General features: G+C 38.8%; 1 protein-coding gene across 1 annotated transcript in view; it reads left to right on the top strand.

Moving 5' to 3' along the window:
• LOC131989842 (mitogen-activated protein kinase kinase kinase 11) overlaps positions 1 to 27,628 on the top strand; it is a 68,288-nt gene extending 40,660 nt beyond the window's left edge. The window contains exons 3-10 of the mRNA XM_059355187.1: positions 1,180 to 1,328; positions 4,319 to 4,494; positions 7,588 to 7,840; positions 11,821 to 11,937; positions 16,139 to 16,310; positions 17,555 to 17,667; positions 17,845 to 18,456; positions 23,333 to 27,628. Coding sequence (XP_059211170.1) covers positions 1,180 to 1,328; positions 4,319 to 4,494; positions 7,588 to 7,840; positions 11,821 to 11,937; positions 16,139 to 16,310; positions 17,555 to 17,667; positions 17,845 to 18,456; positions 23,333 to 23,928 — 2,188 coding nt within the window. The 3' untranslated portion in view covers positions 23,929 to 27,628. The remainder of the gene's footprint in view (positions 1 to 1,179; positions 1,329 to 4,318; positions 4,495 to 7,587; positions 7,841 to 11,820; positions 11,938 to 16,138; positions 16,311 to 17,554; positions 17,668 to 17,844; positions 18,457 to 23,332) is intronic.
• The last annotated feature ends 348 nt before the right edge of the window (positions 27,629 to 27,976 follow it).

Raw genomic sequence — 27,976 nt, 5'->3', positions numbered from 1 at the left:
TTTGGTAGGAACACCAGAGCAGGTTCCAGCTCCATGTTGCTTTGTTTATTTCCGTGTTTAAATTTTTCGCCAATAACTTTCCAACCAAGAAAGAAATAAATAAAACTGCGAGAAGATTTCTGGCCCTCCGGCTTTGTACACGCCTCTCCGCAAATCTTTTTTTTTTTTCTTGGTCCACTTACATCTCTGCACTGTGAAAGCAAAATAGACTAAATACAAAACGAACTAAAAGTATCATTTATAACTACATTAAAGACTTAGATCTAACGGATGAAGAAGTGGATAACTAGTCTTTGTGGACAATGCAGATTCCGGTCTTGTCAGATTCATATTGCTTTTCTATATATGTGTTTTAATTCACACCAATTACAAACGATACTCAATTGTATATAGATTACCATTTTCTGGTAATCTATATACAATTATATTACAATTATTATCTATATACAATTATACAATATACAAAACATAACACTTCTGTTCGAAGTGTTATGTTTTGTTTGTTTTTATTTTTTTTAAATTTTGTCTATGTAAGTGCAGCTATTTGAAAATGTGGAGGTTGAATGACGATACATGAATGTAAAAGCTGTATGTCAAAGTGTTATAAACTGAAAATAAAATAAAAATATTGTGGAAAGAAAAAAAAAAAAGTATCAATTACACTCTGATTCAGACTAACCAAACTGACTTGGGTTGTGAAAGCGCCTATAGTGAGTTATGGTCCAATAATTGGCCCTCGGCAGTATCTTTTTTTTTTTTTTACATTTATTTTTATTGAGCGCTGATAGTACAGAACATGTACAAAAATACAACATTCACAAAAGAAAACTTGGACCAATGCTCACATAATTTTTTGTTTTTTGTATGAATTACCCCCCCCGCCCCCCCCCCCCCAAAAAAAAACAAACAACAACCACAAACAAGAAACAAAACCAAAACAAAACATAAAGGACACTGTATGCATTGCAATAACAATAATACTTATACTTATAGTAAGGAAAAACAATACAAAAAAACAAAAAAACAACCTAGGCTCACCATTGCTGATGTCGCTCGGCAGTATCTTAAAGTAGATTCTACCTTGGGGGACAGAAATGGACTCTTACTGAACCCTGTTCCAGGATATATCCTGTGTCTGATTTTGGTGTCATGCCTTGTTGCCTGTGTTTCCCCCTCCAGCTATGGTGTTCTGCTGTGGGAGCTGCTAACAGGAGAGGCACCCTACAAAGGGATTGATGGACTTGCTGTCGCTTACGGAGTCGCTGTCAACAAACTCACCCTGCCCATCCCTTCCACGTGCCCCGAACCCTTCGCTCAGCTCATGTCAGGTGGGACACGTGATTGGAAATGTAATCAAACTCACACATTGCACTATTTAGGCCAGGGGTGGGCAATTAACTTTCCCAAGGGGCCACATGACCAATACCACGAAGGTTGCAGGGGCCGGACCAAAACTCTGAACTAAATTCTGCTCGATATTAATTTAATCACTTTATAAAATACAGTAAGTTATCTGGTTTTGAGCTGCTACTGATAGGAACACATGTTATCATAAGACTGTTGATGTGGAGTAAATCACATATAGCAGTAAAAAGTAGTAAATACTCCAATCACTATATCACTTTTCCATTTATTTTAAACACAACTGTAAATGACCTTTAGCAAGGTTCCTATTGGTGTTTTTGTATTATATAGCTTGTTTGTATATTTCATAGGTGTTTTACAATGTTGTGATGCTTTTATTTTGAAAAGGTGCCGTCCAGTGTGAAACGGGTGCTTTAATATTGAAAGGTAGTGACAGGAAATAACAGGTGGAACGGTAAAATGAAAAACGAACGGTAAATAATAATGAGTGCGTTGTAATTCATATAAAGTTGATATAAAGTATCAAAAAGGTTTCTGTAGTGGCTGGCTGACAGGAAACAAGGTTTGTTAAAGTTTATTTTCTTCTGTCATATATATATGTGGCTATATTTGTTGTCTTAAGTATAGTAAAAGTGCTTGTTTGCTCAATTGCTAATGCTTTTATATATTTGTATATTAACTTTATGCAAAAAGCAATACGTGTTTTTGACAAGGTACCGAGGTAACTCGGGTAACTCAGATATACGTAAATCGCCTTCAAAATAAAAGCACTGCGTTTTTTTCTTTCAGGCCTGCGGGCCGCCCAATGCCCAGGTCTGATTTAGGCACTGCCTTCCAGTTGAGTGGTGTGAGAGTACTCTTGCGTGAGATCAAATTGGTGTCCCCAGCACGCTCTCTTTCCATTTCCTCAAAGCTGGGTTGAAATTGAGAAAACAAATTCCTGTATGTTGTTAATAATGTGGCCGCTGAGGGGAAGTGTTTTGTGCAGCAGCCACCTTGTGCAATATGTTTGTACCCATTTATGTTCTTGCTTTGTTAGTTTCAAGTGAAAAAGAAAACTCACCTGGGTACTTGCTAACATGCTACCAGCCTGTTATTTTTCCATTCTTTCCCTTTATCGCCTTCTCTTGATAGTCTTTTACGGTTGTATTAAAAAAAAAAAAAGAAAAAGAAATCAGTGCAGAGAACCACCGATAGCCACCTCAGAGGATTAATTAATTATTGGATTGGTTTTTGATCTGCTTGTAATGCCCGAAGTGTCGCAGCAAATTATGCAAAACCCCCCACAGCAAGTTAATTAAGCATAACACTTTGAATAAGTGATCAGCTTGACTCTAGATTATGCTCACACAAGTGCCTGAAATAAGTGTAAATAAAAATTAGAGTCATCGCAGGATACTCATCGGACATTAAGTGTAATGAGTGCATCTTAGTTCGTCATTTGACCTGATTTTAGGTCCTAAATTTGAATGAAAACCTCTTATTTTAATGCAATGTGAATCATTATGTCTAAGATTGATGGTACATCAGTGAGTTACTTCCTTCTTTCAGGTCCGTTGATTCAAGAGAAAGCAAAAAAGAAGTGAAACTGCTGGAAACGAGTGAAATGGCTTGACTTTAGTGTCTAATGTTTTCCATTCCTTTTAAGGATTCCGCTTGTAACACACGAAGATTTAACCATTTCCTGATAATTGATAACGCCTGAAAACTTAATCAATTTTGCACCTGACCTGATTGAAAATGTAATAAAACCCTAAATAATGCAATAACAAGAACAGCAATGTAATAAAATGTCCTGACTGATGTTGTAATAACATTTTTACAGATAATTTGATGAAAACTTAGGATTTTGATTTGTTTTAAAAATCAAAATGTATTATTTATTATTTAACGTAAATATAATTTAATCTACAATTTTAAGAGCACATATGCATTGTTTTGCACAGTTTACCTCTGAGAAATAAAAAGAGATTCTCTTTGTTAAAGATAAGAGAAATTATATTTAGTAGTTTTAAATATTTATATATAGTTTCTTTTAAATATGAATTCATTGCATATTTTGTGTTTTGCAGTTACACCCTACCTAAGAAAAGTGGTTTTTGTCTGAGAAATAGTTAAGGAATGTTTTTCAGTCACAATTGATCTGCCACCTCATTCTGTTTAAAAAATTAAACAAACAAAAAAAACACGAAATTGTGAGAAAATAGTGAGGCAAGTGTGTCGTTAAATCCTTAATTAATAGTAAAGTTATGACATTATTGGGTTTTGTTACAATTTCAATCAGGTTAAGTGCAAATGAATGCAGGATCTGTAGGAGACCGGATAATATTTTGGTATCAAAAGTGTTGTAGTTTCCGTGTAGTCAATTTGTAGTCCAATCAGTGCTGAGCAGTCATGTTTGAGCGGGCTTTGATGGAATGCAGGTAAACAGTCCACCTGGAGAGCAAATAAACCAGAATGCACTGGACGAAATGCAATCTTAAAACCAATTTACCTTTTTTCATGACAATATAGATTTTTATTAGCTTTAAAAAATATGTTTATAGAGATAAGCAGAAAAGTCGTCTGGGCCTAAAACACCTACAAAAGGTTTTAGATTAGATTTTTATTTGTCATTGCACAGAAATACAACGAAATTCAATGCACTCAGGTACTGGACTCATAAAAAAATAGCATAATAAATAGTAAATAACAAGATACATTCTTATCATCTCATCTCAATAAATAGTAAAATAGAAAAGATACATTCTCATTCTCTCAGCACTTAGTATATTCATGTCATTCATTCACTGTACCATCAATTTAATTAAAACAATACTGTAATCATATAAATATATAAAGTGCAGAGCATTGTGTTAGGTGAAGTTGCTTATCAGACTGTAAAATATAACTGTCCCTGAAGTGCTGCTGTACGGACTCTGGTGTCTCACTGAGTCTGCTGTGTGTATAACAGAGTGCTGGGACCAGGACCCCCACCGCAGACCCAATTTCAGCTCCATCCTGACCCAGCTGATGGCCCTGGAGCAGCAGGTGAAGGAAGAGATGCCGCAGGACTCCTTCCACTCCCTGCAGGACGACTGGAAACTGGAGATCCAGGACATGTTCGATGAACTCCGAGCTAAAGAGAAGGTATGAGGCAGTCAGTGCATCATTCAGGGAAGTAACCATATGTGTACATCTGGTTATTCTTCTATCCTTCTTTTTTATTTTTTTTTATTTTTTATTTTTTTATTAAAGTATTTATTTCATTTTTAATTTTTCAACATATAGTACAGACACTTACAAACAACCGAGACAGACACCAAAAACAGACAGGAAGACAAAAAAAAAATCCTTCTTTTTATATTTAGACAGACAGACTTTATTTATCCCAAGCTGGGAAATTACAGTGTAGCAGCAGCATTACACACAGAGACAATAACAACACAATTAAATAATTAAATAAAAAGAACAACCTTGGCATACTTCAAGCAATAAAATATAAAAATACAATAAAATGTAATGTAAAAATAAAAATAAAGTGTCTAAAGAAGGAGTATGTATTAAGGAGTAGAATTCCAGTGCAGAATAAATATGAATATGCAGTATAAAAATGTTGGTGCTATGAAACAAATAAGGTGCAATGAACAGTGTGCATAAAAAACACATAAAGTGCATAACGACGGTATGTAATTTGTATTCTAAACAAATTGTATGCCCCCTATAACATATATTGTACATCATGATGATGCTGATCTTGTTTCCTCTTGAGCAAACCATTTGTTCACTGATTATCTGATGAATCTGTCCAATCAAACCAATGCAGATAAAACAAAGATCATATTTTGATTAAAAGATAAATCCATACAAAACCGATTCTCATCCATGTACATTCCTGCAAGAAAACACAGACTTCCGTAACATCAAACTGTAAAGTAATTTAAGATGTATAGCTAGATAAGATATTCTAGTAAATATAAATAGCTTTTCTATTCCTACCATCCTTACACCTTTTTGTTATTGATACAGAACTGAAAAAAATTGTTTTTCTGCAAAAGTGGCTCATCATGGAAACTGGAGGCTTTGTTTGCTTGGGGGAAGTCTTCCAAATATATGGGAGGTATACGGGAAGGTAACGAAAGAGGATTCTAATGACATAAATGTTGGAAACACAGTTTCTCTCACTTTGGATTTCCCCTAGGGTAATTTTTGGTATTTATTTAGACAGATGCTATTTACAGCCAGTAAAGACAAGCAAGACAATTCAATTCAATTCAACTTTATTTATAGAGCGCATTTCATGCACAAGGCAGACTCAATGTGCTTCACAATATAATATATATACATAATTGCAGTTGAAAAACAAAACAAAACAAAACAAAACAACAGAAAACAAGCAAATACAAACAATTAGAAAAAAATCAATTACAAATGAATTGAAGAGTGCAGGTAGACAAGCTATGCCATATTCACCACATACACACTTACTTACTCACACATGTGCACCCACTCCCACAACCACACGTACACAGTTCAACCGAATGCTGTTGAAAAAAGATTGGTTTTTAATCTGTTTTTAAAAATGGCTACTGTTTAACTGAGTCAGGCAGGGTGTTCCACTTTGACAAGCACCGAGGTGTCCATAGCCAACAAGTTTTATTCCTTTTTTAGTGAATAATAAGTATAAAGTTACTTATTCCTAATTTCGACCTATTATGAGTCATTTTTGCATGAACATGGTAAAGGAACACTATAGCCGTATAATTTAACCCCTACCCTAAACTTACCGTTACCCATTAAACGTTAGTTTTGCAACCGATCAACAACCTTTACCATTTTCACAACAAAGAGACATTCAGATTTCTTTACTCTCACGTCTAAAGTTGTTAATCACACTGTAAGCAATGCCTGGTGCACAGAAGAAGATATAGATATACACTGGCGAGACCAGAACCACTGAACATAGGCAATGGGTTGGGGTTCTGAGATTTATCCAACGCTAATCTGTGGAAATCAAACAAAACGTCAGAGTTTTCAGTTGTGTCATCCTGCCATTTTTAATATTATTGCAGCCAGCCACCAGGGGGCAATTTAGATATATTGACTTCACTTTTGGGGCACTTTCATGTTGTCTATCTTTATATTCAGTCTATGACCCTTTTTAGACTTGGTTTTAAAATGCTTTTTAATCGATTGGATCACTTCCCCTAGGTCAAATTGCCCAGTGCACATTTATAATGTTGGATAACAACAACAACAACTCGAGTCACTCGATTTAAACTGTTTCTCCCGGGCTAGCTAAGAAAATGCTGGATAAACTTATTTACATGTATGGCCTATTGCAAATAAATATGAAAAAAGAATAAAATAATCAAAATAATTTGTGATGAGCAAGCCGTGCGTGCTCTGTCATCAAAACGACCACCGAACGACCTGCATTGAAGACGTACTTTATTGTTACGTCCTTATCGGGAACGCATCAGGATGCATCATTGTTTACACCACAAAATATATGTCGTCCTAGATAATAATGCCGCCAAGACCACCTCAGCCCTGTTCAAACCAAGGTTATTATAGTTAACGAAAACTAGAATTGAAAAAACATTTTCGTTAACTGAAATAAAAATAAAAACTAGAGTTTTTAAAAAAAACTATAACTAACTGAAACTGTTATTGCGTGGTTACAAAACTAACTAAAACTAACTAAAATTAAAGTGAAAATGTCCTTATTTTTCGTTTTTGTCAACTTTTTTCATTCATAATTCAGTGTTTCTATTTGAACATGCAACACATGGTAAATATGTTTACTAAGACTGGGATGTCTACACTAGAACCAAAATTCAAAACACCTGGAACTGTAAGAGTTAATAACCTTATTGGGGCTGAGATGAATAAACCAAAGGAAATGAAGGAAAAATTTATTATGATCTATTTGAATCTCGCACCCAACAATTAGCCCATTACAAAAAAACTAAAACTAACACTAAAACTAATAAAAACTAAACTAAAACTAAGCATTTTCAAAAAATAAAAACTAAACCAAAACTAGAAAACTCACTCTAAAAACTAATTAAAACTAACTGAATTTGAAAACAAAAATTCACAACGAAATTAAAACTAAAACTAATGAAAAATCCAAAACTATTATAACCTTGGTTCAAACTCAGCATTTTAAAACCAAGTGTAAACAGGGTGTTTGATTGGGAGCCGCTCATGTTAAACACCTTCTCATCTCCCCACCAGGAGCTGCGATGCCGTGAGGAAGAGCTGAAGCGAGCGGCTCTGGAGCAGAAGTCCCACGAAGAGTTCCTGCGGCAGCGCGAGCAGCAGCTGGCCCAGTGGGAGCAGGATGTGTTTGAGCGCGAGCTCAGCCTCCTTATCCTCCACCTGAACCAGAACCAGAACCAGGAGAAACCTAACGTCAAGAAAAGGAAGGGCACCTTCAAGAAGCACAAGCTCAAGTGCAAGAATGGCGAGAAGATCAGCATGCCTCAAGGTGTGTGTGTGTTTGAACGCTTCGCGAGTTGTTCTGTCAACAAGTAGCTGGATTATGTGAGCCAACAGTTTTGATGAGGAATTCTATTTCAAGGGCCATTACTGGCTCAGACTCAAGAAGCAACAACAACAACAGGGAAAAAAATACAAGAGAGCAGAGAGGAGGAAGTTAGGGAGAGAGTTGAGAGCAACTGTAATTTCGTAGCTCAGCTTTGGTGAAAGTTCCTATTACAGCTGAAGGTAGGTTTAAAGTCTCATTTAGAAAAAGAGGCTGCAGATAGGCACTAGTTTCTGCTTTCATGAAAACATTTTAAAGGTTGGCACAAAAAAACCTCTGCCCCTGACACAATATCAAACTATTGTTCCATGTGACTACAACTTTGATCCATTAAAAGGTAGATTACAGGTCTGATTTTTGCAATCACCACCTAACTCAGCTGTTCCTTATGTATCCTCCACTATCACAGCCTGCTGCACTTCACTTCCACTGTGTTTCAATGCGTGTGTGAGTGTATTTTAGGCTGAGCAAGCATGCGTAAATACACTGTGTGTGTGTCTGTGTGTGTGTGTGTGTGTATATATATGTGTGTGTGTTGTGGTTAGGCCTTTCCCAGCAGCAGCAGGGCGGTGATGTGGTGGTGGTAGGGGGGGTTGATGAGAGGGGAGAGTGAGCCAACCACGCCTTGTTACTTCCTGTCTATGGATACACTGCTGGCTGGCCTCTCTTCACTTTCTCGCTCTCACTCTATGCCTTTCTCTCTCTCTCTCCCTCTTTAGGTATCCCTCGCTCTCTCTTTTCTCTAACTCTCTCCCCTCTAGCTCCCCAGTCTGTTTTTATTCCCCTCCTAACCATATCTAACTCCTTTTCTTCTTTTCCTTCCTCTCTCACCAATATTATTATCTTTTTCTTCATCCTGTGTTGCTCTTGCACTTTGTACCCTGTGGAAGAACTTAAATAATATGCTTTATCCTGTGGATGTACATAAGCACATGCTTAGGATGTTCTTATTCAGGATTTAAAGGTATTATTTGTCACATACACAAACAGTATGTGTAGGGAAATGCAGTGTGAAACGCTGTGCTGAAAGACTAGTAGAGGCTTCGCAGTTGCATCACAAATTTGGCTCTGTCATGGTTGTATAGTGACTAAATATACAGAGAAACAAATAGGCTACCAATCAGAAGATAGCTGATTATAATTGCTGCGGTGTGGCTTTCATTCCAGTTACACTTCAAGTAAAAATGAGTATTATGGTAAATTCAATGTCTAGTCATCTTCAGCCCTAGTTTTTACTTCTAAACAGCTTGAGTCAGCCCAGTTAACCTGCATAGAATATTAGCTTGTTTTGCCAGTTAGCCAGCAAGCTAGTTTAGCAACAATTTTAAAGTTATAATCTCAAAGTTCTCAGATTTATTCTTTTTTTGCAGCACCTATGGCGATAAGCAGTAATTATGGGTGTGTTTTCAAATATCAATTTCTACTTGTTTTTAAAGTTGCCTGTAGCTAATGCAATGCGTAAATTAGCGACTTACATTTATTTTATTACCTCACTTGACTAATTCATACCCATGAGTTATCTGGTTTCTTGCCTTGAATTTATAATTGCTTAATGAAGGCATGATGTTAAATTGCATCATTAATTAATTACGTCAAATTAATAGCGATATCTCTTTCCTTGCATTTGGCCCTTGTGACACTTCACTATAGACCTCTGCATTTACTGAAGGTCTTACAGTTAAAAAGACACTAAGTCATTGATGTCCTTTAAATGTAAGTCAATAAATGATTTAGGAATGATTTGAGGGCACAAACCATTAATTAAAAGGAATGAAATAAGAAAGCCAAAGGTGCATTACAGCCTAGGGTAAATTACAGATTGAGCGAAAGAAATGGATATATTTAAAGCATATTCATTTCAGATAATTGTTCATAATTTGAGGACATGAATTACTAACTTAGGAAAAAAAATATTAATTTGATTAAATTTCCCCCCCTGACACCCATCAGGCTGTGTATCTCATTATCAGCAGTATTGATTTTTTAACTCTCAGCAGCATGTAAATCTATAAACTATCTTGCTACTACTGCTACATGCTAGTCATTACTGCTAGTAGCTAATTGTAGTAGCTTAGTGTCAAGGGTGAAATCAGAAAATCATTCCTCAAAGTAGTTACAAGTTCATTTAATTTGTAATTTAGGGAAGAAATAACTAATTTTATGGAATGCTTTATTAAAGGTTTCTCTCTTACACTTACTGTAATATTCGCAGTGTAAGCTGATAGAAAGTGGTAGTGGGGGCCAATATGTCCCCAGGGTCCTATAATTTCCTCTTAATATGAGGAAATTAACCTTTGCCTTTCAAAAAGGTCACAAGACAGCCCTTTTCAAAGGCAAAGTGTTTAATGTTCTCAGCAATGTTTGTTCCCCTAGGTCAAATGTTAAAAATCACCAACTATAGCTTATGGCCTACTGATGTTATACTCCTTGAAAGCTTCGCCCTTTTGTGGGCAATATATATCTTTCTTTAAACATTGATATCTCCACAGTTGCTAAACAGATTTTTAACATCCTATATACATTTTGAATTACCATCCCCATTCATTCATATGACACTGGAAACATAGAGCATTGGAAACATAGGACACTGGGATCATAGGACACTGGAAACATAGGGCACTGGGAACATAGGACACTGGGAACATAGGACACTGGAAACATAGGGCACTGGGAACAAAGTACACTGGAAACATAGGACACTGGGAACATAGGACACTGGAAACATGGGACACTAGGATCATAGGGCACTGGAAACATAGGACACTGGGAACAAAGTACACTGGAAACATAGGACACTGGAGACATAGGACACTGGGAACATAGAGCACTGGAAACATGGGACACTAGGATCATAGGGCACTGGGAACAAAGTACACTGGAAACATAGGACACTGGAACCATAGATCACTGGAAACATAGGACACTGGGAACATAGGGCACTGGAAACATGGGACACTAGGCTCATAGGGCACTGGAAACATAGGGCACTGGGAACAAAGTACACTGGAAACATAGGACACTGGAGACATAGGACACTGGGAACATAGGACACTAGGAACATAGGACACTGGGAACATAGGACACTGGGAACATAGGACACTGGAAACATAGGACACTGGAGACATAGGACACTGGAAACATAGGACACTGGAGACATAGGACACTGGAGACATAGGACACTGGAGACATAGGACACTGGGAACATAGGACACTGGGAACACGGGACACTGGGAACACGGGACACTGGGAACATGGGGCACTGGGAACACGGGACACTGGGAACATGGGACACTGGAGACATGGGACACTGGAGACGTATCACACTGGGAACACAGGAAACTGGAGACATGAGACAATGGGAACATAGGGCACTGGCAACATTGGACACTAGGGACATAGGGCACTGGTAATATAAGACATCGGAAACATAGGACCCTGGGAATATATTGAAAATGGAACATAGCACTCTGGCAACAAAGGACCCTGGAAACATAGGGCACTGAAAACATAGGAATAATATAATAAAACCCTGTAGCATTAACACGCTGTTATTCAAAGCTATCAACAAAGTTACTTGATAGGTTGAAGATGAAATGACCATCCAAACACAACACAGAAATAATAGACGGACCAATTACAATAGGGTCCTCGCACCGTTAGTGCTCGGTCCCTAATGAGCCAAAAAAGAATTTTGGATAGCTGAGAACATGTACTAATCTGAATTTCCATGACCATGAAAGTCAATTAGTGTTGTTTTAGAGAAATAAGGAAGCTAAAGAAGTGTTACAAGCTTCCAAAGAACTGACAGCTTCTGAATGTATGAATGTGAAGTAGAGCGAACCAAACTTATGTGTTTATTGTGGTTTGTGTCTGCCGTCCAGGTGGTCTAACATCTGTTGTATGTATATGTTTGTATTTTGCAGATTTCATCCATAAGATAACAGTGCAGGCATCCCCAGGCCTAGAGAAGAGGCGGAACTCTCCTGATCTGGGTTCGGGCTCCTCGCCCTCATACGGCCCGCGTTTCCGTGCAATCCAACGTGAGTGCAGTCATTTTCCCCTTGGATAAACACGCAGGTGCACATGTGTGTGCGCTTCCAGAGACATTGAGAAAACAAAGAATGCAGGATCTCTTGCCTTCTTGCGTGCACACACAGACTCTGTTGCAACATTATTTCTCTCCGTTTCCAAATTCTCTCCTTTCATGTGCTCTCAACCACCCACTCGTCTTTTTTGTCTTCCCATGTTTCCCTGTGGGCCCCCTCTTTCTCTCTCTCTCTCCCTCCCTCCCTAGCTTTACTGCTCTCTCTCTCACACACACCCTTTTCCCTTTTCAACAGTCTGTTCCAGTCCAAATATTATCTGACTTCCTCTCAGCGGCTCAGCACTTCTCAGCAGCTTTTTTTTTTTCCACTGCTGCCTTGCTTGCAGTTTCCTCACCGCTGCAGCGGGGGGAGCCATTGAGCCGTATTTTCAAGGAAGATAGAGTCCACAGATTTTATATGCATGTAGTGGCTACAGTGCGGTTTGCTGAATTAAAAATAAGCAGGGAGGAATTCATTGCTCCAGGAGAAGGGGTTGAGAAGGGTTGCAGCAGCGGCAGAGATTTACAATACTCTTCTGCTTGTCAGGCTGCTAGACAAACGCCCCAAGATCGTTTCCCTTCGGAGGGAAATTGTATGCAGTAGGTCACAGGGCGTCTTAACAAAACCCAAAAGGAAATTTGTGGTGTAGCAACAAGCAATGAAAGGGATTTTCTTCTAAACAATTACCACCGGGGGTTTACATAAAAGCCCAAATTGCAGTGAAACATTTATCTGTAAAAGTGGTTAGTAAATCTAAAACATCTGCCAGCTTCATTTATTCATCAAATAGAGGGCTGGTTTTCTTTACTCCCTAATGACTTTCCTTAATGGCTATCACTAAGCCATGAGTGTGTCTGTCATTAAAATGTGTTTAGTGAGTATTTATGCTTGCCCTCTCAGCAGCAAGCAGTGATTTATTGCTGGGGCCTCACAAAGTTATTTGTCTAGAGAACTGCCAAATTGATTTGTATTAGTCCGCAGAGTTCTATTCAACAAGATTTTTGTTCTGTTAATACAAATGAGTATAGGAGGACACAATGAACCTACAGAATTATTGCCTGAGCAGTTCTCTCACTGTATTATAATCTACTCAAATCAATAACAAGAACATTAAACTACACCATATTTTTTCAAGTTCTTTTTGAACTCTTGGATTATAATAGTCAGCATTTTTACTATATAAGTAGGCTGGCTGTATGTTCTGGCAGCTTATTCATATTTCTACTCTCGTCTATCTGCAGGCGCAGGATTAGTTTGGGTTCTTCTGCTTTTTTTCTTTGTCCATTTATCATTCCAGTTCAAGTACCAGTATCTGAGATATAGAAGCCTCTAAATGTATATGTTCATATGCTGATATGAATGCTGCCATCCTTTTAGCAGGCAGTGTTAGTCAGTTAGTGGGTATCTCATCAACTCTTCAATGGATTGGGATTTAATTTGGCCCAGATATCAGTTGGGATTCTACAAAGTTTGTGATTCCCTGAATTTTCCTTCTAGTGCCACCATCCAGTTAAAATCTTCACTCATCTATATGTGAAATAACTAATTTACTTTTAGGCATTGTAATAATTAATACTACAAATACATTTTATGTGTATAGCACTTTTAACAAGGTTACAGAATGTTTTTCAGAAGAAAAAAAGACAGCAAATAAAAACCAGAAAGATAACCAATAAAACTTTGAAAAAAAGAAAAGAAAATCCACTACACTACCATATACTATCATGTATGGACACACCTATCATTCAATGGTCTTTATTTATTTTTAATATATTCAATATTGTAGATTCATACTGAAGACATCAACACTATGAAATAACACTTATGGAATTATATTATTATTTGTGGATTTTCTTGCATCTTAATGTGTTTGAGAACATCAAAGAAAAAGGTGGCTACTCTGAATAATCTAAAAATATATTCTGACTTGTTTAACACCCACACACACACACACACACACACACACACACACACACACACACACACACACACACCTGTTCCAACCATCTGTTCCATCATAGTTCTGATTTAAAAAAAATATATGAATCTACAATGTAGGATAATAATGATGATAATAATAATAATAATAATAAAAAATAATAATGAAAAAACATTGAATGAGAAGGTGTGTCGAAACTTTTGACTGGTACTGTATATAATACTAATACTTTATGACCAAATATCTGCAAAACCATTGTCTATTGACAGCCCCAGGAGTACTATGTTTAGTGTGCATTAGCACATTTTACATGCTAGCATTGTCACTATGAGCATGCTACCATACTGACATTAGCAATTAGCTCAAAGCTCTGCTGTGCTCCCATTAGGAGTTATAGACGGGGGGAGAATGACATTTTCCAAATTGGGCCCCTCATGCACACCCACTCCAGCAGCACCATCCCCACACAATCTTAGCTCTAATTCCAACACTACCTAATCTGTGCAATTTCATTAATGTTTAGAGACAGAAGAAATATTCAAATAAACCATTATGAAACATTTTATGCTAAAATGTATCCATGGGCAATATTAGTCCACCACATGACTTATTATCAACATGGTGCAGGTGATGAGTAGAGAGGAAAATTGTGAATTACACATTTTTATGATAAATATGAAATATTTCAACATATGATGAAATTAACAATGACACATTGCAAAAAAATGTTTAAAGAGGTGCATGCAGGGAAAAGGGATTTTTTTTTTTCAAGCCACAGTGTGATCTTGATGAAATTGCATTGCCGACACGATCACCTGACCTCCGTGCTTGCTTTGAAAACATTGTGCTGGAGAGTGATGGGAGGCAATGTGCATCAGCCAAGCCTTCGGTGTAGAGGCCAAAGAAAATAATACAACATGTCCGTTCAGAGAGCATATTTACTTTTTCCCCATTTCTGAAGCTGAAATGAAATGACATGAATGAGGAAATTGTCACATATAAGCAGCCCCAGAACTCAGGGAAATAAAATTGTGCGTCTAAAATGTTCTCATTGCTATTGGCAGTGTTTTAGGAAGGCGCCCGTTCTGTTGTTTTGCATAACATGTCAGGTGTTGTGGCGAGAAGGCTGCATGGGGCTTTTTAAAGGGTGTGATTGCATGGCGACGTGTCAGAAAGCCATGTCATACACATGCATGCGTGTTAGCAGCAGTTAAAGCCAGTTGGTGTTGGTGTTGGGGGGGTGATATAGGAAGTGGTGCCAGAGCCTGCGTGTGAAAGGCAGGTGAAATCTCAACTTTTATTAACAATTTGCACTTGCTCTCATCTTTCTCTCGTTACTTGCTCTGTGAAGCCCTTAGAGCAGGGGTGTCAAACTCTGGCCCGTGGGCCAAATTTGGCCCGCAGTGTAATATAATTTGGCCCGTGAGGCAATACCAAATTATTATCTTATTATTGTACTATAAAAGCTGACCCGCCGGTATTATATGACGCATTTACAGCTAATACTACAAATCCCACAATGCCCTGCTGTTGTTTTCTGTGACAGTCGTCATAGCAACCTCAAGCTAGAGCTGTCTCCGAGCTACCCCTTCCCAAAAATGGCGAAAAGAAAGGCAGAATTTATTAACCTGTTGAAAAAGTTTATTTTGATATTTAAATTAGAAGGATGCAAATAGAAAAGAGGCATATGATTTTTATTTATTTATTATTTAATAAATTAATGACATATATGTGTTTTTTATTTGAAATTTGATTTTGCATGTCTGCACTATTTAGTTATAAAATGTATATTGTATGTTTATAAGCATTGCTGGTTCATGTTTGGTATATATTAAAAGGTTTATTTGTTCAATGTTGGCCCGCGATTTTATTCAAGTTTTAAATTTTGGCCCATTGTGTATTTGAGTTTGACACCCCTGCCTTAGAGTTACCACCTAGACTATGTCCATATGATGAGAAAACTCCTAACTCTGTTTTAGAGTTATTAAGACTTGAGCTGTGCAGAGATATAAGCAGCATTGAATCTGTATGAATTCTAAGCTGTAGCCGCAGTCAATTAAAGGTCATTGTGTTGGAGATGATTGCAGGGCTGTGTCGATTTATTGGTGAAACCTGCCTTTTAAAAATGCACACCTCATTAGGATAAAGCTAAGCAGTGTGCATACTGATGAAATGCAAGCTGATGTTCATTTTTCTCTCCTTTTGTCTCTCTCACAGTCAGTCCCAGTGACAACAGCAGGTCGTTTGGTCTGAGCCCAGTCTGGCCCCTAGAGACCCCTTCCCTTAAACAAACTAATGGAGACTTGAGGTTGGGCCCCCACTGGAGGCCCCAGAGCCCGAAAAGTCCCAAAAGCCCTAAAGTGCTGCGGCTTAGTCCCCAGGAAAGCAGGTACAGCAGGACTGCCCTTTTTTCTTTTAAATATTAACATTTAGGATTTGATTGCAACCGTGATTCCAAAAACTCTTAAAACAAAGTGTGATCATTTTCTTTCATTTTTTTGTAACATGCATTTGGATGAAAACTGTACAAATACAATTAATGTTCAAAGAAATTGTTTAGCATAAATATACACTCGTTTTGAATTTGATGCCTGAAACACGTTCCAAAAAAGTTGGGACAGGAACATATTTACCACTGTGTTGCATCAGCTCTTCTTTGAACTTGGTAACAATCTGGATGGTCCTTTTCCTCTTTAACCCAGAGGACATGACATCCACGATTTCCAAAAACCATTTGAAATGTGGGCTGCTTGTGAACTACTGATCTTTCACGGATGCCACTTTTATACTCATTCAACTCTGTTGAATGTTCCAAACAGGTGTTTTTGTGAGTTCCACAACTTTCCCAGTCCAGTTGTTGGCTTTGTCCAAACTTTGTTTGAAACATGTTGCAGGCATCAAATTCAGAATAATCATATATTTACACAGATCCATGAAGTTTAGAAGCTAAAGCATTAAATATATTGTCTTTGTACACACTTCCATTGAATATACAGTCATGGTAAAAAATTATTAGACTGCCCTTTTTCTTAAATTTCTTGTTTATTTTAATGCCTGGTACAACTAAAGGTACATATGTTTGGTTTAGCTGAATCTTATTTTCCAGATAGTGATTGACTTTTGTTTCTTATTTTGGCCTTGGAGACCCTGAAGATTTAGCTGCTTCCTTTTTCTGTGCTACTTAGTTGGTTTATCTCTGTTTATTCCATTTGCCTGTTAATAAATATTATAATTGTTTAACTTTGAGTCCATGCAGCCATTTTTCTGCATAGTTTTATGTTACCAAATATGTTACTTCCTGTGACCCCTAGACCTCAAACTAAGGTCGTAACAACAAATATAACGAGAACAACATAAATAGCTCATAAGAGTTTAATTTAAGAGCTGATATCTAGACATCCATGGAAAATGTCTAGATATCAACTCTGAAATTAAACTCAGAGGAACTTTTGTAAAAAAAAGTAAAAAAAAAAGTAAAATGAACAAGAAATTGAAGAAAACAAGGGTCTAATCATTTTTTTCCATGACTGTTTGTCTTAAATAATTAGCAAATGATCGTATTCTGTTCATGCCGTACAATCAACTGAATTCATTACCACACTGAAATATCTTCAAATGTCTTGTTGCTTTCAGTCTGTCGATGAGAGCCAAGCTCCTGGAGTCGGACAGCAACGAGAGAGGGGAATCCAGGGATGACTTTGAGGAGTACAGACCCTCTGTGCCGACCCCTCCCGCAGCTCAGAACGGTACCCGCCGCCCTCCATCACCAGCCTAACCGCCAGCTGCATATCTTCCATTAGCCGCTGTTACAATTCACGCTGTCATGACTGTGAATTATGTATAAAAGCTTAATGAATAATAAATGCCTCATCTCTTTCCCCTTCTCTGTCTTTTTTAAAACTTTAAAAATTCTGTCTCTGCAGGCTCCTCAGTGAAGGACAGCCTGCGGCTTCCTCTACCTCAGCGAGACTCGGTCAGCGAGGAAGGGGGTTCCTCCCCGGCTGGCTCCCCCAGGCCTGAGAGGGGTTCCTACGGTGGTCTCATTAAGGGCACCCACCGGGCCCTGCTGGGCGGCGGCTCCCTCCTGGCCTCCATAGGACTAGGTCGCTGCCTGGATATTCCCCCAAGGGTGCCCCCCCGAACTAACTTCCATTCCCTGGAGAGTCGCACCCCTTCCGAACCAGAGATCTCCCTCCCTATGCCCCTCATTTCAGACCCCCCAGTGGTGGACGATCTCATCACATTCTCCACCTCTGAGCTGCTCCCCAAACCCCTCTTGGATTTAGCTCTGCAGTACCAAGAACTGAAGCCGTTGCCCCTGACGCCGCCTCCGCCGAACCCCCGTGAGAGGAGGACGGCCCAGATACCGCATAGTCCGCAGAGCCCGAGGACCCCTCTGCAGCATGGCAAGGCCAGCCCGGGAGAATGGACCCCATGTTGCCATTCTAGTAATGGGGAGCTGGGCTGTGAGGCCTGGGAGCACAGAGCCGACAGGAGGAGGAGGTCCAGCCAAGGCCTGCACGCTTCTCAGCTAGGTCAGTCTGACTCTTCACCACAAAGTGATGCTTAATATTTTTTTTTTTTTATCCAGACTTTCTTTATTGGTTTTTTCTTTCTTTACAAACAGTCAGGATCACAGTTCTTACAAAAGACAATGGTTTCAAAACAAGCTTCGGATCCAGTTATTATGGACATATCAGCCCAGATGTAACCACCCACCCTGAACTACACACATTCAATCCATTCATACTCACGACATACATGTGCAAGGCACAGGTTACAAACAAGGGAACAGAAAGCGAAGAGATGCTTAATATTTAAACATTTAACCACCAACCAACAATAACATTTTGCATCTACAGTCATGGAAAAATGATGAGACCATTTTTTTCCTTCAATTTCTTGTTCATTTTAATGCCTGGTTTAACTAAAAGTACGCTTGTTTGGACAAATATAATGATAACAACAAAAATAGCTCATAATAGTTTAATTTAAGAGCTGATATCAAGACATTTTCCAGTGTTTTCTTGATAATAACCAAAATCATTATCGAGAAAACCATGGAAAATGGCTAGATATCAACTCTCAAATTAAACCCTCATGAGCTATTTTTGTTGTTATCATTTTTTAAATATTTTTTACAAAAACAGTTCCTCTGAGTTTAATTTCAGAGTTGATATCTAGACATTTTCCATGGATGGCTAGATATCAGCTCTTAAATTAAACCCTTATGAGCTATTTTTGTTGTTATCATTATATTTGTCCAAACAAATGTACCTTTAGTTGAACCAGGCATTAAAGTGAACAAGAAATTGAAGAAAACAAGGGTGCTCGAATATTTTTTTTCCATGACTTGTTGTGGAGTATGTATATTTCTGCCATTAGGGGTCTCTCAAACATAACAATAACAAAAGACTAAGAAATGGCGTTATTGCCGTCAGTCTTTCTTGGTTAGAATTCTTCCAGTGTTTTATTTTTTGGGAGATTTTTCTGGGAGCAGAATATCTGCAGAGGTCTCCTCCTCTCCAAAACAAATGGACCAGGTAATATGACTGGATAAAGCAGTTTATGAATCATGTTTCTCTAATGCTGTTCGGCATAAGTAGCTGAGCTGCTGCTAATGTTTCCTCAGCTTGTTTCTCCTGTAACTTAAGATCCAGTCATTCGGGAGGTTTTGTAGCTGTGCATCCATCTGACAAACTGTGTTGGCTACTCTGTTGCCGCCGCGCTATTTCAGCTTTTTTTTTCCCCTGCAAGCCAAGTTTGTGGCTCTCACGACGCTCACAATGGAAAATGACACGACACATGCCAATAAATCGATGAGGACTAGCAGGTTAAATCTGCCATCCTACTAACAGTATACAAGACACACTGGTATTTAACATTTGATTCCCTGAGCATCCAATTCCAGTTTCCAGATAAGGCAGATCCCTCAGAACGCCTCGCCCAAGGTCAAATCTTCTTTTCTCCGAAGCCAAAAAGCATTTTTTTTCGAGGTAACTTTCACATTTAACTGCCAAGTTGTCTGGCGAAATTGGGAAATTTAGCCAACAGCACTAACAGCACTATTCCTGTGACACTTGCAAGGTGCCACTAGTTGCATAAAATTATTTTAAAGGTGGAATCAGCTAACCTCACTTTAAAGCAACTGTGTACTCAGAGCTAGGGCTGGGCAATATGGACCAAAATTCACATTTCACATTCACATTCCGACATTTTTATCGCAAAGTGAGAGCAAATGTTCAGTCAGTCAAAGCCAAATATGACCTGTCACAAGTAGTTTTATTAAAACCGTTTATTTAAATGAACATAAATACTGTATAACAACAGGAGTACCTTTTTTTTCTTAAATCAAAGCTCCATAAAGAGCACATTTAAATAAGAAAATATCTTAAATAAAAATACCCTATGAAACTAATTACTACTCAAAGCTAAAAGTCAGACTATCTCTGCATCTGCTGCTTTGATTGATTGATTTATATATATATTTTTTCTCTTTTTCCCAACATTATGAAAGTGCAACACTAAATCAGTGAACTGCCCCTCCAAAACTGTATCCATGACCTGATTTTGAATTTATCCACATTTGCATTTCCTTAAGCGCACTAAGCATGTTTTAAGGAGGCCTCACACTGTAATTGGATCCAGCTTTTACCTTGAATATTGTACTGTACAGCTCCAGCATGCCAATGTTCCCTCACAGTTTCTTGCTGAATTATTATTGCAACTTTTTTTTTTTGTAGCAAGATCTTTCTGGCACAAGGGAGGCTTCAGTGCTGCACGAGCTTTTTCATTTACATCAAAGCTCGTCTCTAGCTATTTGCATATCTCAGGTAACAGCTGGCCCGTGCTTCACTGCTAATACTTGCTAAGCAAAGCTAGCATCCAATCTTCTGTTGTATCCCCTCTTCTAAGTCGTGTTTTTTCCCCCCCTGCAAAGATGAAGATGAATGAAAAACATCTGGGTGCACAGCTGAGGTCATGCAGACAGAAAGTGCTGGATTTAAAAATTGCTAATCAACTATTTTTTACTTCACAGCATCCTTCTGGTTCAGATAGTTTTGCTGGAGCACAGCAGTGCATCTTGGGTGTATTTACTCTCACATTTTCATACAGAGGCATGGCGAATGTATGCCTGTATGCTGGATGCATACATGACACACGATAAAAGATCACATTCAAGAGGGATTAGCATTCGTTTTCACCCTCAAAATTACATGTGAAAGTCATTTTTTTTTTGTTTTATTTCATGTAAGTGTCGTGCTAAGAGAGATGATCTGCATATCAGCAACACTTTCATTTACTGTACAGCACATACCCCAAGACTAATGTGCATTTCTTAGAAGCACTGACACAGTTTAAAGCCGTAATGACGGAGGCGTGGGTACTGGTTGTTTTAAGAGTGAGTGGGCTTTACGAGGGCTTTAAGAGTGCCCTCTGGTAACATTTCACACTCTATATCTGGTCCGTTTGACTCACAAAGCTCTGGATTCTCCACAGAGAGGTTCTTACAGCGCTGCCCCCAGGTACAGAGCAGACGTGCCTCGCCTGTTCCGCCGCTAAGAACCGTAATCTCACAAAAAAAAACTGCGCGCGCTCATTACATCGAGCGCGCAGAGATAGAAGAGCCACACATAATTAAACAGAGTGTGTTGTACTAAACATCTTATTATGTTTATTGACTGTAATGACTCAGGCTCAGATGCATAGACAGACTGCCACAAGGTTGCCGGCGGTGAATGCGCGCTTGAAAGAAAGAGATGAATGGCGAGGATTCCTTCGCTGGCGTTTTCCCGTGCGCTCTCATGTGACTCCTGATTGCTCTTTCTTTTTCAGCTGAAGAGCTCAGCAGCCTTGGAGAGTTGCTGTTGATGTAAATAATGCCATTTGGCATACGCATCACATTTGGAAACAGCAAATGTTCATTCAAGCTGATTTATTCTGAGTTTAATGTTCTTGTCAGCGCTAATTTACACTTGCCGTCGAAGCTCTGTCAACTAGTTCCACAGCGTTGTTAGACTTAATTTAGACTAATTGCATCAACGTTCTGTGCTGGCGTTTGGTCCATTACTTTTCTCGGCAATAATGCTCCACTTTCATGTTTCTGTTTGGATCACTTTTATCATACAGGTTTGTGTTTTGCAGAATATTAAAATGCAAATTTCAGGTTGGAGAGGGGAGCAATAAAAGGGCATCGGTGCAACACCACAGCGCTTAGAGAGTAAGAAAGGGAAGGAGAGGATGATAAAGATGTTTAATATGTTAAATATTCAGCTTTTCTCTGAAACTGTGTCTTTGTTTAAAGGGGAGTCTCACTGGGTTTAGACATAAAGGTCAGTTTACAGCCTGTTAAACCATTTATATAATGTGTTCTGTGGATCTGGAGTCCAAGAAAGAAAAGAAGTTTTTTTTTCTTTTTGAAACAGTCAAACACAGTGCACCATTTTATGGACGGTTAAAAAAACATTCTCAGCTCCTGTTTTGGTAACTAGTGGTGTATTATTTCATCCAGGCCAGCCCTCTTCTTTTCAAAAAAGCCTGTATTATTACATTAAAAGTCAATAATCGATAAAAGAGATTTTCTCTGGGCACATAATATGCAGTTCAAAAAAGGTAATACACGGTCACCCATAAGGCTGGAATAATTTTGTTTTCAGACACAATCCTCTGTTAATCGTGGTTTCATATTCATTGTGATATGTTTGGAAGAGATTGATTAATACAGTTTTGAGAAGAAATACACTTTATCTGTCAAGATTAAATCACATTGTCACAATCATTTCATGGAAAGAGGTAAAAAAATATATTTTATTCCAACTTTATGGGTGACCGTGTATATGGCAATACACAGGTGCATTTCGATAAATTAGAATATGATGGAAAAGTCTATTTCCAGTAGTTCAAGTCAAACAGCCCCAACCAAGTATTGAGTCATATAGATGGACATACTTTTCAGAGGCCAACATATTTCCATATCAAACATACTTTATAAAATTGGTCTTTTGTAACATTAACATTTTTTTGAGACACTGATTTTTAGGTCTTCATTTATTGTAAGCCATAATCATTATGATTAGAAGAAATTAAATAAATTAAGACATGAAATGTTTCATTCTGTGAGTAATGTATCTATATAATGTGTTATTTCCACTTTTTGAATTGATTTACTGACAATTCTCTATGATATATACATGTGATGCAATAACTTTTTGGTTTCTGAATTAAATGTAAACAAGAATATTTTGATAATTATCTGGATAATATCCTGATTTTTTTGTGTTATCCCATGCCCAATATGTTTAAAATTCCAGTAATATCGTATGGTGACTTAAGATCATGACTCTCATCCCTGGTGTAAAACTAAATGTCTGGAGTGTCCTTTTAATGATTTTTTTTCTTCTGTTTTTCCAGTTCTAGACCTGCCCCTGTACCAGGACACCCAGGACTCTGATGACAAGCCTTCCTCTTCTCTCCACCCTAACCCTGCCCTCTGTAGCCCCAAAACCCCCCGCCTGGAGGTCAGCGTCATCCCCCGCCCGCGCCCATCCCCGATCCGCCCCCGCATCGACCCCTGGAGCTTCATCTCGGCCGGTGGCGGGAACTCAGCCGGCGGCCGCAGCCCGCACCGCTTAGACGGCAACCCTCTGGGCTACCAACCCTCCCCCACCAACCCCTTCACCAACTGTGACCCCTTCCCCTCACCGGACTGCGACCCGTTCGCCCTCAAGGCCGACCCCTCCAGCGGCTCGGACGCGGCCTCGCCTTTCGATCCCTTCTCGGCTCCCTTCCCCACCTCCCGTTCGGCGCCGTGCTCCACTAACGGCTCGCCCACGCTGCCCTCTTTCCGCGTAGCGCCCCTCAACCTGGCCGACTCGCCCCTCATCGATCTGGGCTGGGCGGCCTGCGGCAAGCCCCTGGACGGCACCAAAGAGAGAGCTCACCCCCGCAAGATACTGGGGCTGAAGCCCTTCAAGTCCCCGACGCAACTCAGAGACGATAGGTTCTAAACAGGAACAGTCCAGTCCACTTAACAAGGATTTGGAATATTAAAAAAGAAAAACAGCCAACCCACTGAGGGAGGTTTCCCCCCATGGGAGCCCCAATCATCGCAGGTCTTATTTATACGCCAGCCTGCTGCTTTGGAAACCTGAAAGCCAGTGAAAGCCAGTGAGAGGTGCTACATTGGATTGTGAGATAGCTGCCTTTGAACCAATAGCTGGTGCCCATTTCATTCTCCCTCTCTATCTCTGTTTCTCTTTCCCTTTGAAGGAGCAGAACACAGATCACTAGTCCCATCTTCAGATTCTATCAGACTGCTCATATCACCTGCTTTCATCTCCCTCCTACCTTTGAAGCATTGTGACAATGCAGAGGTGGATAAGGCGACTTGCACAGCTTCATCTGCCTCTACCTCTCTGCAGACAGAAAGCATTCAGGACAATGGAAAATTGGAGTGCCTTATTTCGTGAAGTGTTTTTAGTATATCTCTTTTCAAGATTTTTTTGAATGGTTAATCTGGTGCGTAGGGAAGATGCTATGAATTTGGCTTAAAATGTGCAAATCAGCTTAGCGCTGCTGTGGAAGAAAATGTCGTCTGCGTGTGCACGTGTGTCTAGACTCATTGTTCGAGGAAAGCTTACCGTTTTTTTGTTTTTTTTTAAACAGCATCTGCCTGTTGCAATATGGGAGAAAGCACTCGGCGGATATTCCAGGCCACTCATGAAATCTAAGACAAATCCATGACCCAGACATTCCACTTGGAAGCAGATAAAATTCCAATCACATTCCCCTCTGAAATGCCAGGGATTGGACGGATTCTTTGGGCTGGCAGGCGACACAGCACAGGAAACAGGACGGGGGAGCCCTCTGCGTTCCCTTCATATGCCAAAGAATGCCACTGTGAGGGTGTAAGGGCTGACAAAGAGTATTTGCAGAAGCATTGTTTTTACCTCCATGGAGTGCCAGATGGGTGGAGTCTACCGCAGACAATCACAGATAGTATTTCCCCTTTATTATACTTTTCTGTGGTTTTCTTTTTTAATATCATCCAGGCTGCTTATCACTAGCCGTCTGATGCTGTAGGAAGGTTCAACCAAATACTAAAAGTATTTGCAAATACAATCCGTCAGTATGGAAGCATCACTCAACACTTACAGTCCACCAGAGGAGTAGCAGCCTCACAAAGCCAGCACACCATTCTTGTCTTGGACTTCATTGACCTGCAGTTCTTCAACTAAAACCACTGTGGGTGTTTTGAATATGATTTATTTTATTATCCACCAAACTTTCCTGAGCCAGAAACTGGCTTTGAAAGTTTAAATCATACTTTAATACTGAATTATAAAGGAATAATTCACATTTTGAAGGGTGATATGGAAAGACAGGTTAAATCGGCTCACAAAGCTGGATCCAGCAGAAGGTTAGCTTAGCTTAGCTTAGCATAAAGACAGGGAGCAGGGGGAAACAGCTAGCTTGGCTCTGTCTAGCTATTAAATACGCCGTCTCGCTTATTTATAAAATTAAATAAATAAAAAAGTGACTAATTATACTTTGGTCAATAGTTATTTTACTCTTAACAAACAAACTATAATTTATAATATTTTCTTATTAGTAGTAATGCTATAATTTATTGTAATTTATCACTGAATTGTTGCACACATAACATTATTATTTTAATTTGAGAATATTTACCAAATGATTTATGAATAGAAATTGCATGTAAAACATGTATAAACATTATTTGTATGGCTTAAGTTGCAAATGGTGATAAAAGTAAACTGTAAATGGTAAAAATACTTTTTAAATTGATCTACAAACACTATTTAGAATTGGTACTGATACTTATATATGTTGTTTTATAAACAATATTTGCATGTATAAAGCATGAATATTTGTGCACCAACAATATCTAAATTATATTTATATATTTTTAATCATTTACCTTTTATTTAACAAGGTATTCAAATAATTTGGTAATCATTAAGCAATACTTACTGTGTATAATATGTGATAATGTGTGCAACAATAAACAGTATACAGTATTATCATTTCATTATTTTTTTTACAAAAGAATTAATCAATTCCCTATTTGTTAAAGATGGTTATAATAAAGTGTTACCCAGCAGCTTAATTCTCCTGCCTCCATGATCGAAACCGCTTCCCCTAATTGAAATGACTGGAGGCTGTGAGTTACCTGAAATGTGATTAAAATATCATTTTTTCACAGCAAACCAGGTATAACTTGCTAATTAGTGAGCTTAAGCAGTGGTTATGTCAGCACAGCGCCAGGTTGGCGGTTTCCCCTCTGTTTTAAGGCCTTATGCTAAGCTAACCAACCGTATTAGCATTAGCGATGGATAACATGCATCGAAACAGTCATATGGAGATATAGGCTGGCTTTGTGAGACGAGGTAAGTGGGCTGCTGAACTCCCATATTTTTGCTTAAACCATTTTAACATCACTAAAACATCTGGTAGGTTCCTGTGGATAACATGATGAGATGCTTCCATAAAAGATTAAGCTTAACATGGAACAATAATACACAAAGAAATGAAGTTCTCGCACAAACAGCAGTCTTAACAGACCAGAATGCAATGGAGCAACAAGTTGCCCTGTCACTCTTGGTTCACAATCTTAAACACATCATTAAACATGCTGTGGCCTCTGCAACAAATACTGCAAGACAAATTAACCCCTGAAAGTATCCAGATGTTTTTATTATCCAATTGGTTAATAGTCAAATGGTTCTGAAGCACCATAACATGGTGTAGATCAAGCATGTAAACAACTGAAAGAGACCCACTCTCACATGGCGTAAACCCGTCCTGCTCTGAGTCTTTGCTGGAGCTTTACGAGGTACAAATACTGATTGGCTTCATCGCTGCCACCGTGTCATTGGAGGACAATAACGGCTTTGTTCTGATGAAGAGTGAAAAGCTCGTCTCCAAAGGGGGAAAGCTTTGTGATTAGCCTAATAATCCGTCTGACGAACAGAGGAGGCTGATAGTGATAATTAGCCTCTCGATAAGAGTAGGGAGCATTAACAAAGCGTTCAGATATTTGGTTAATTAATTTCCCCCCAACGTTACGAAAATGCCCCGTGTCCTCCTCGCAAGGTATATTGAGTTGAAGCAGCTTACGTCTCGATTTAAGCCCCCTTTTTTATGTAAACTTTCAAAGACGGGTTGATCTATCTTCCCTCCCTTTCTCTTTCTTTTTTCCTCTGTTGCCACCGGCTGCTCAGCTGCTGACCGGATGAAATCTTAACCTTTTTCTGCGCCCTTCGCCTTCAGGTGATGTGGGAGATTTTCTTTCTCTTTTTCTTTTTATTCTTACTCCCACTCCTGTGCTACCTTCTTCTCTGGAAAGTTGTCTCGAGGGCAGTTTTTGTCCTGACAGTGCAGAGCGTTCAGTAACAGGCAAGTTTCTATCCAGGAACAAGAATCGGCATTCGTTCTAGGACAGAGGAGTGCTCGTTCTACAGAGGCAAAATAATTTATTTAAAACTAGTTAATGAATATTTTTATTGCATGTTAATGTGTCCTTTCATCTCATCCTTGTCACCCAAGTAACCCTCAACAGTAGCAAAGAGACACAGTGCTTGTCAAGGTCTCAGTAAGCTTCAGACAAACTGGATTGTACATTGGACCCATTGGTTTCTGGGATTCACCAATGTTCTCTTCTTTTATTGCAAGTAAAATAAAGTTGTGGTTAATTGTGGTGTATTGTTGTGGTCAAACAGTTTTCTTTGTGGTTTGTCGCAAGTGGGACATACACTGAAAGATGTAAGACACATCTCTATTGGCCAGTCTTGATCGGAATGACTCCCAACTCGGTCTTCTCCATGAACTTTAAAATTACTTCTTGGGTCTGCACAAAGTGGATGTTGCCAAGTTGTTGATCTGATTGAGACTGGCCAATAGAGAGCTATCTTACAATTTTAGCACAGGTCCCGTCTACGAGATACCATAAACATAACTTTGGGATTTTCAAACAGATTTTTGACTAGATTCAGCTTGACATCAACCATTTTTTAAGGATTTGCATACTTTTGG

The sequence above is a fragment of the Centropristis striata genome, chromosome 17, assembly GCF_030273125.1.
Source record: "Centropristis striata isolate RG_2023a ecotype Rhode Island chromosome 17, C.striata_1.0, whole genome shotgun sequence".
NCBI classification, from domain to species: domain Eukaryota; kingdom Metazoa; phylum Chordata; class Actinopteri; order Perciformes; family Serranidae; genus Centropristis; species Centropristis striata.
Note: the sequence above shows the minus strand (reverse complement) of the source record. Positions and strands in the feature narration are given on the sequence as shown.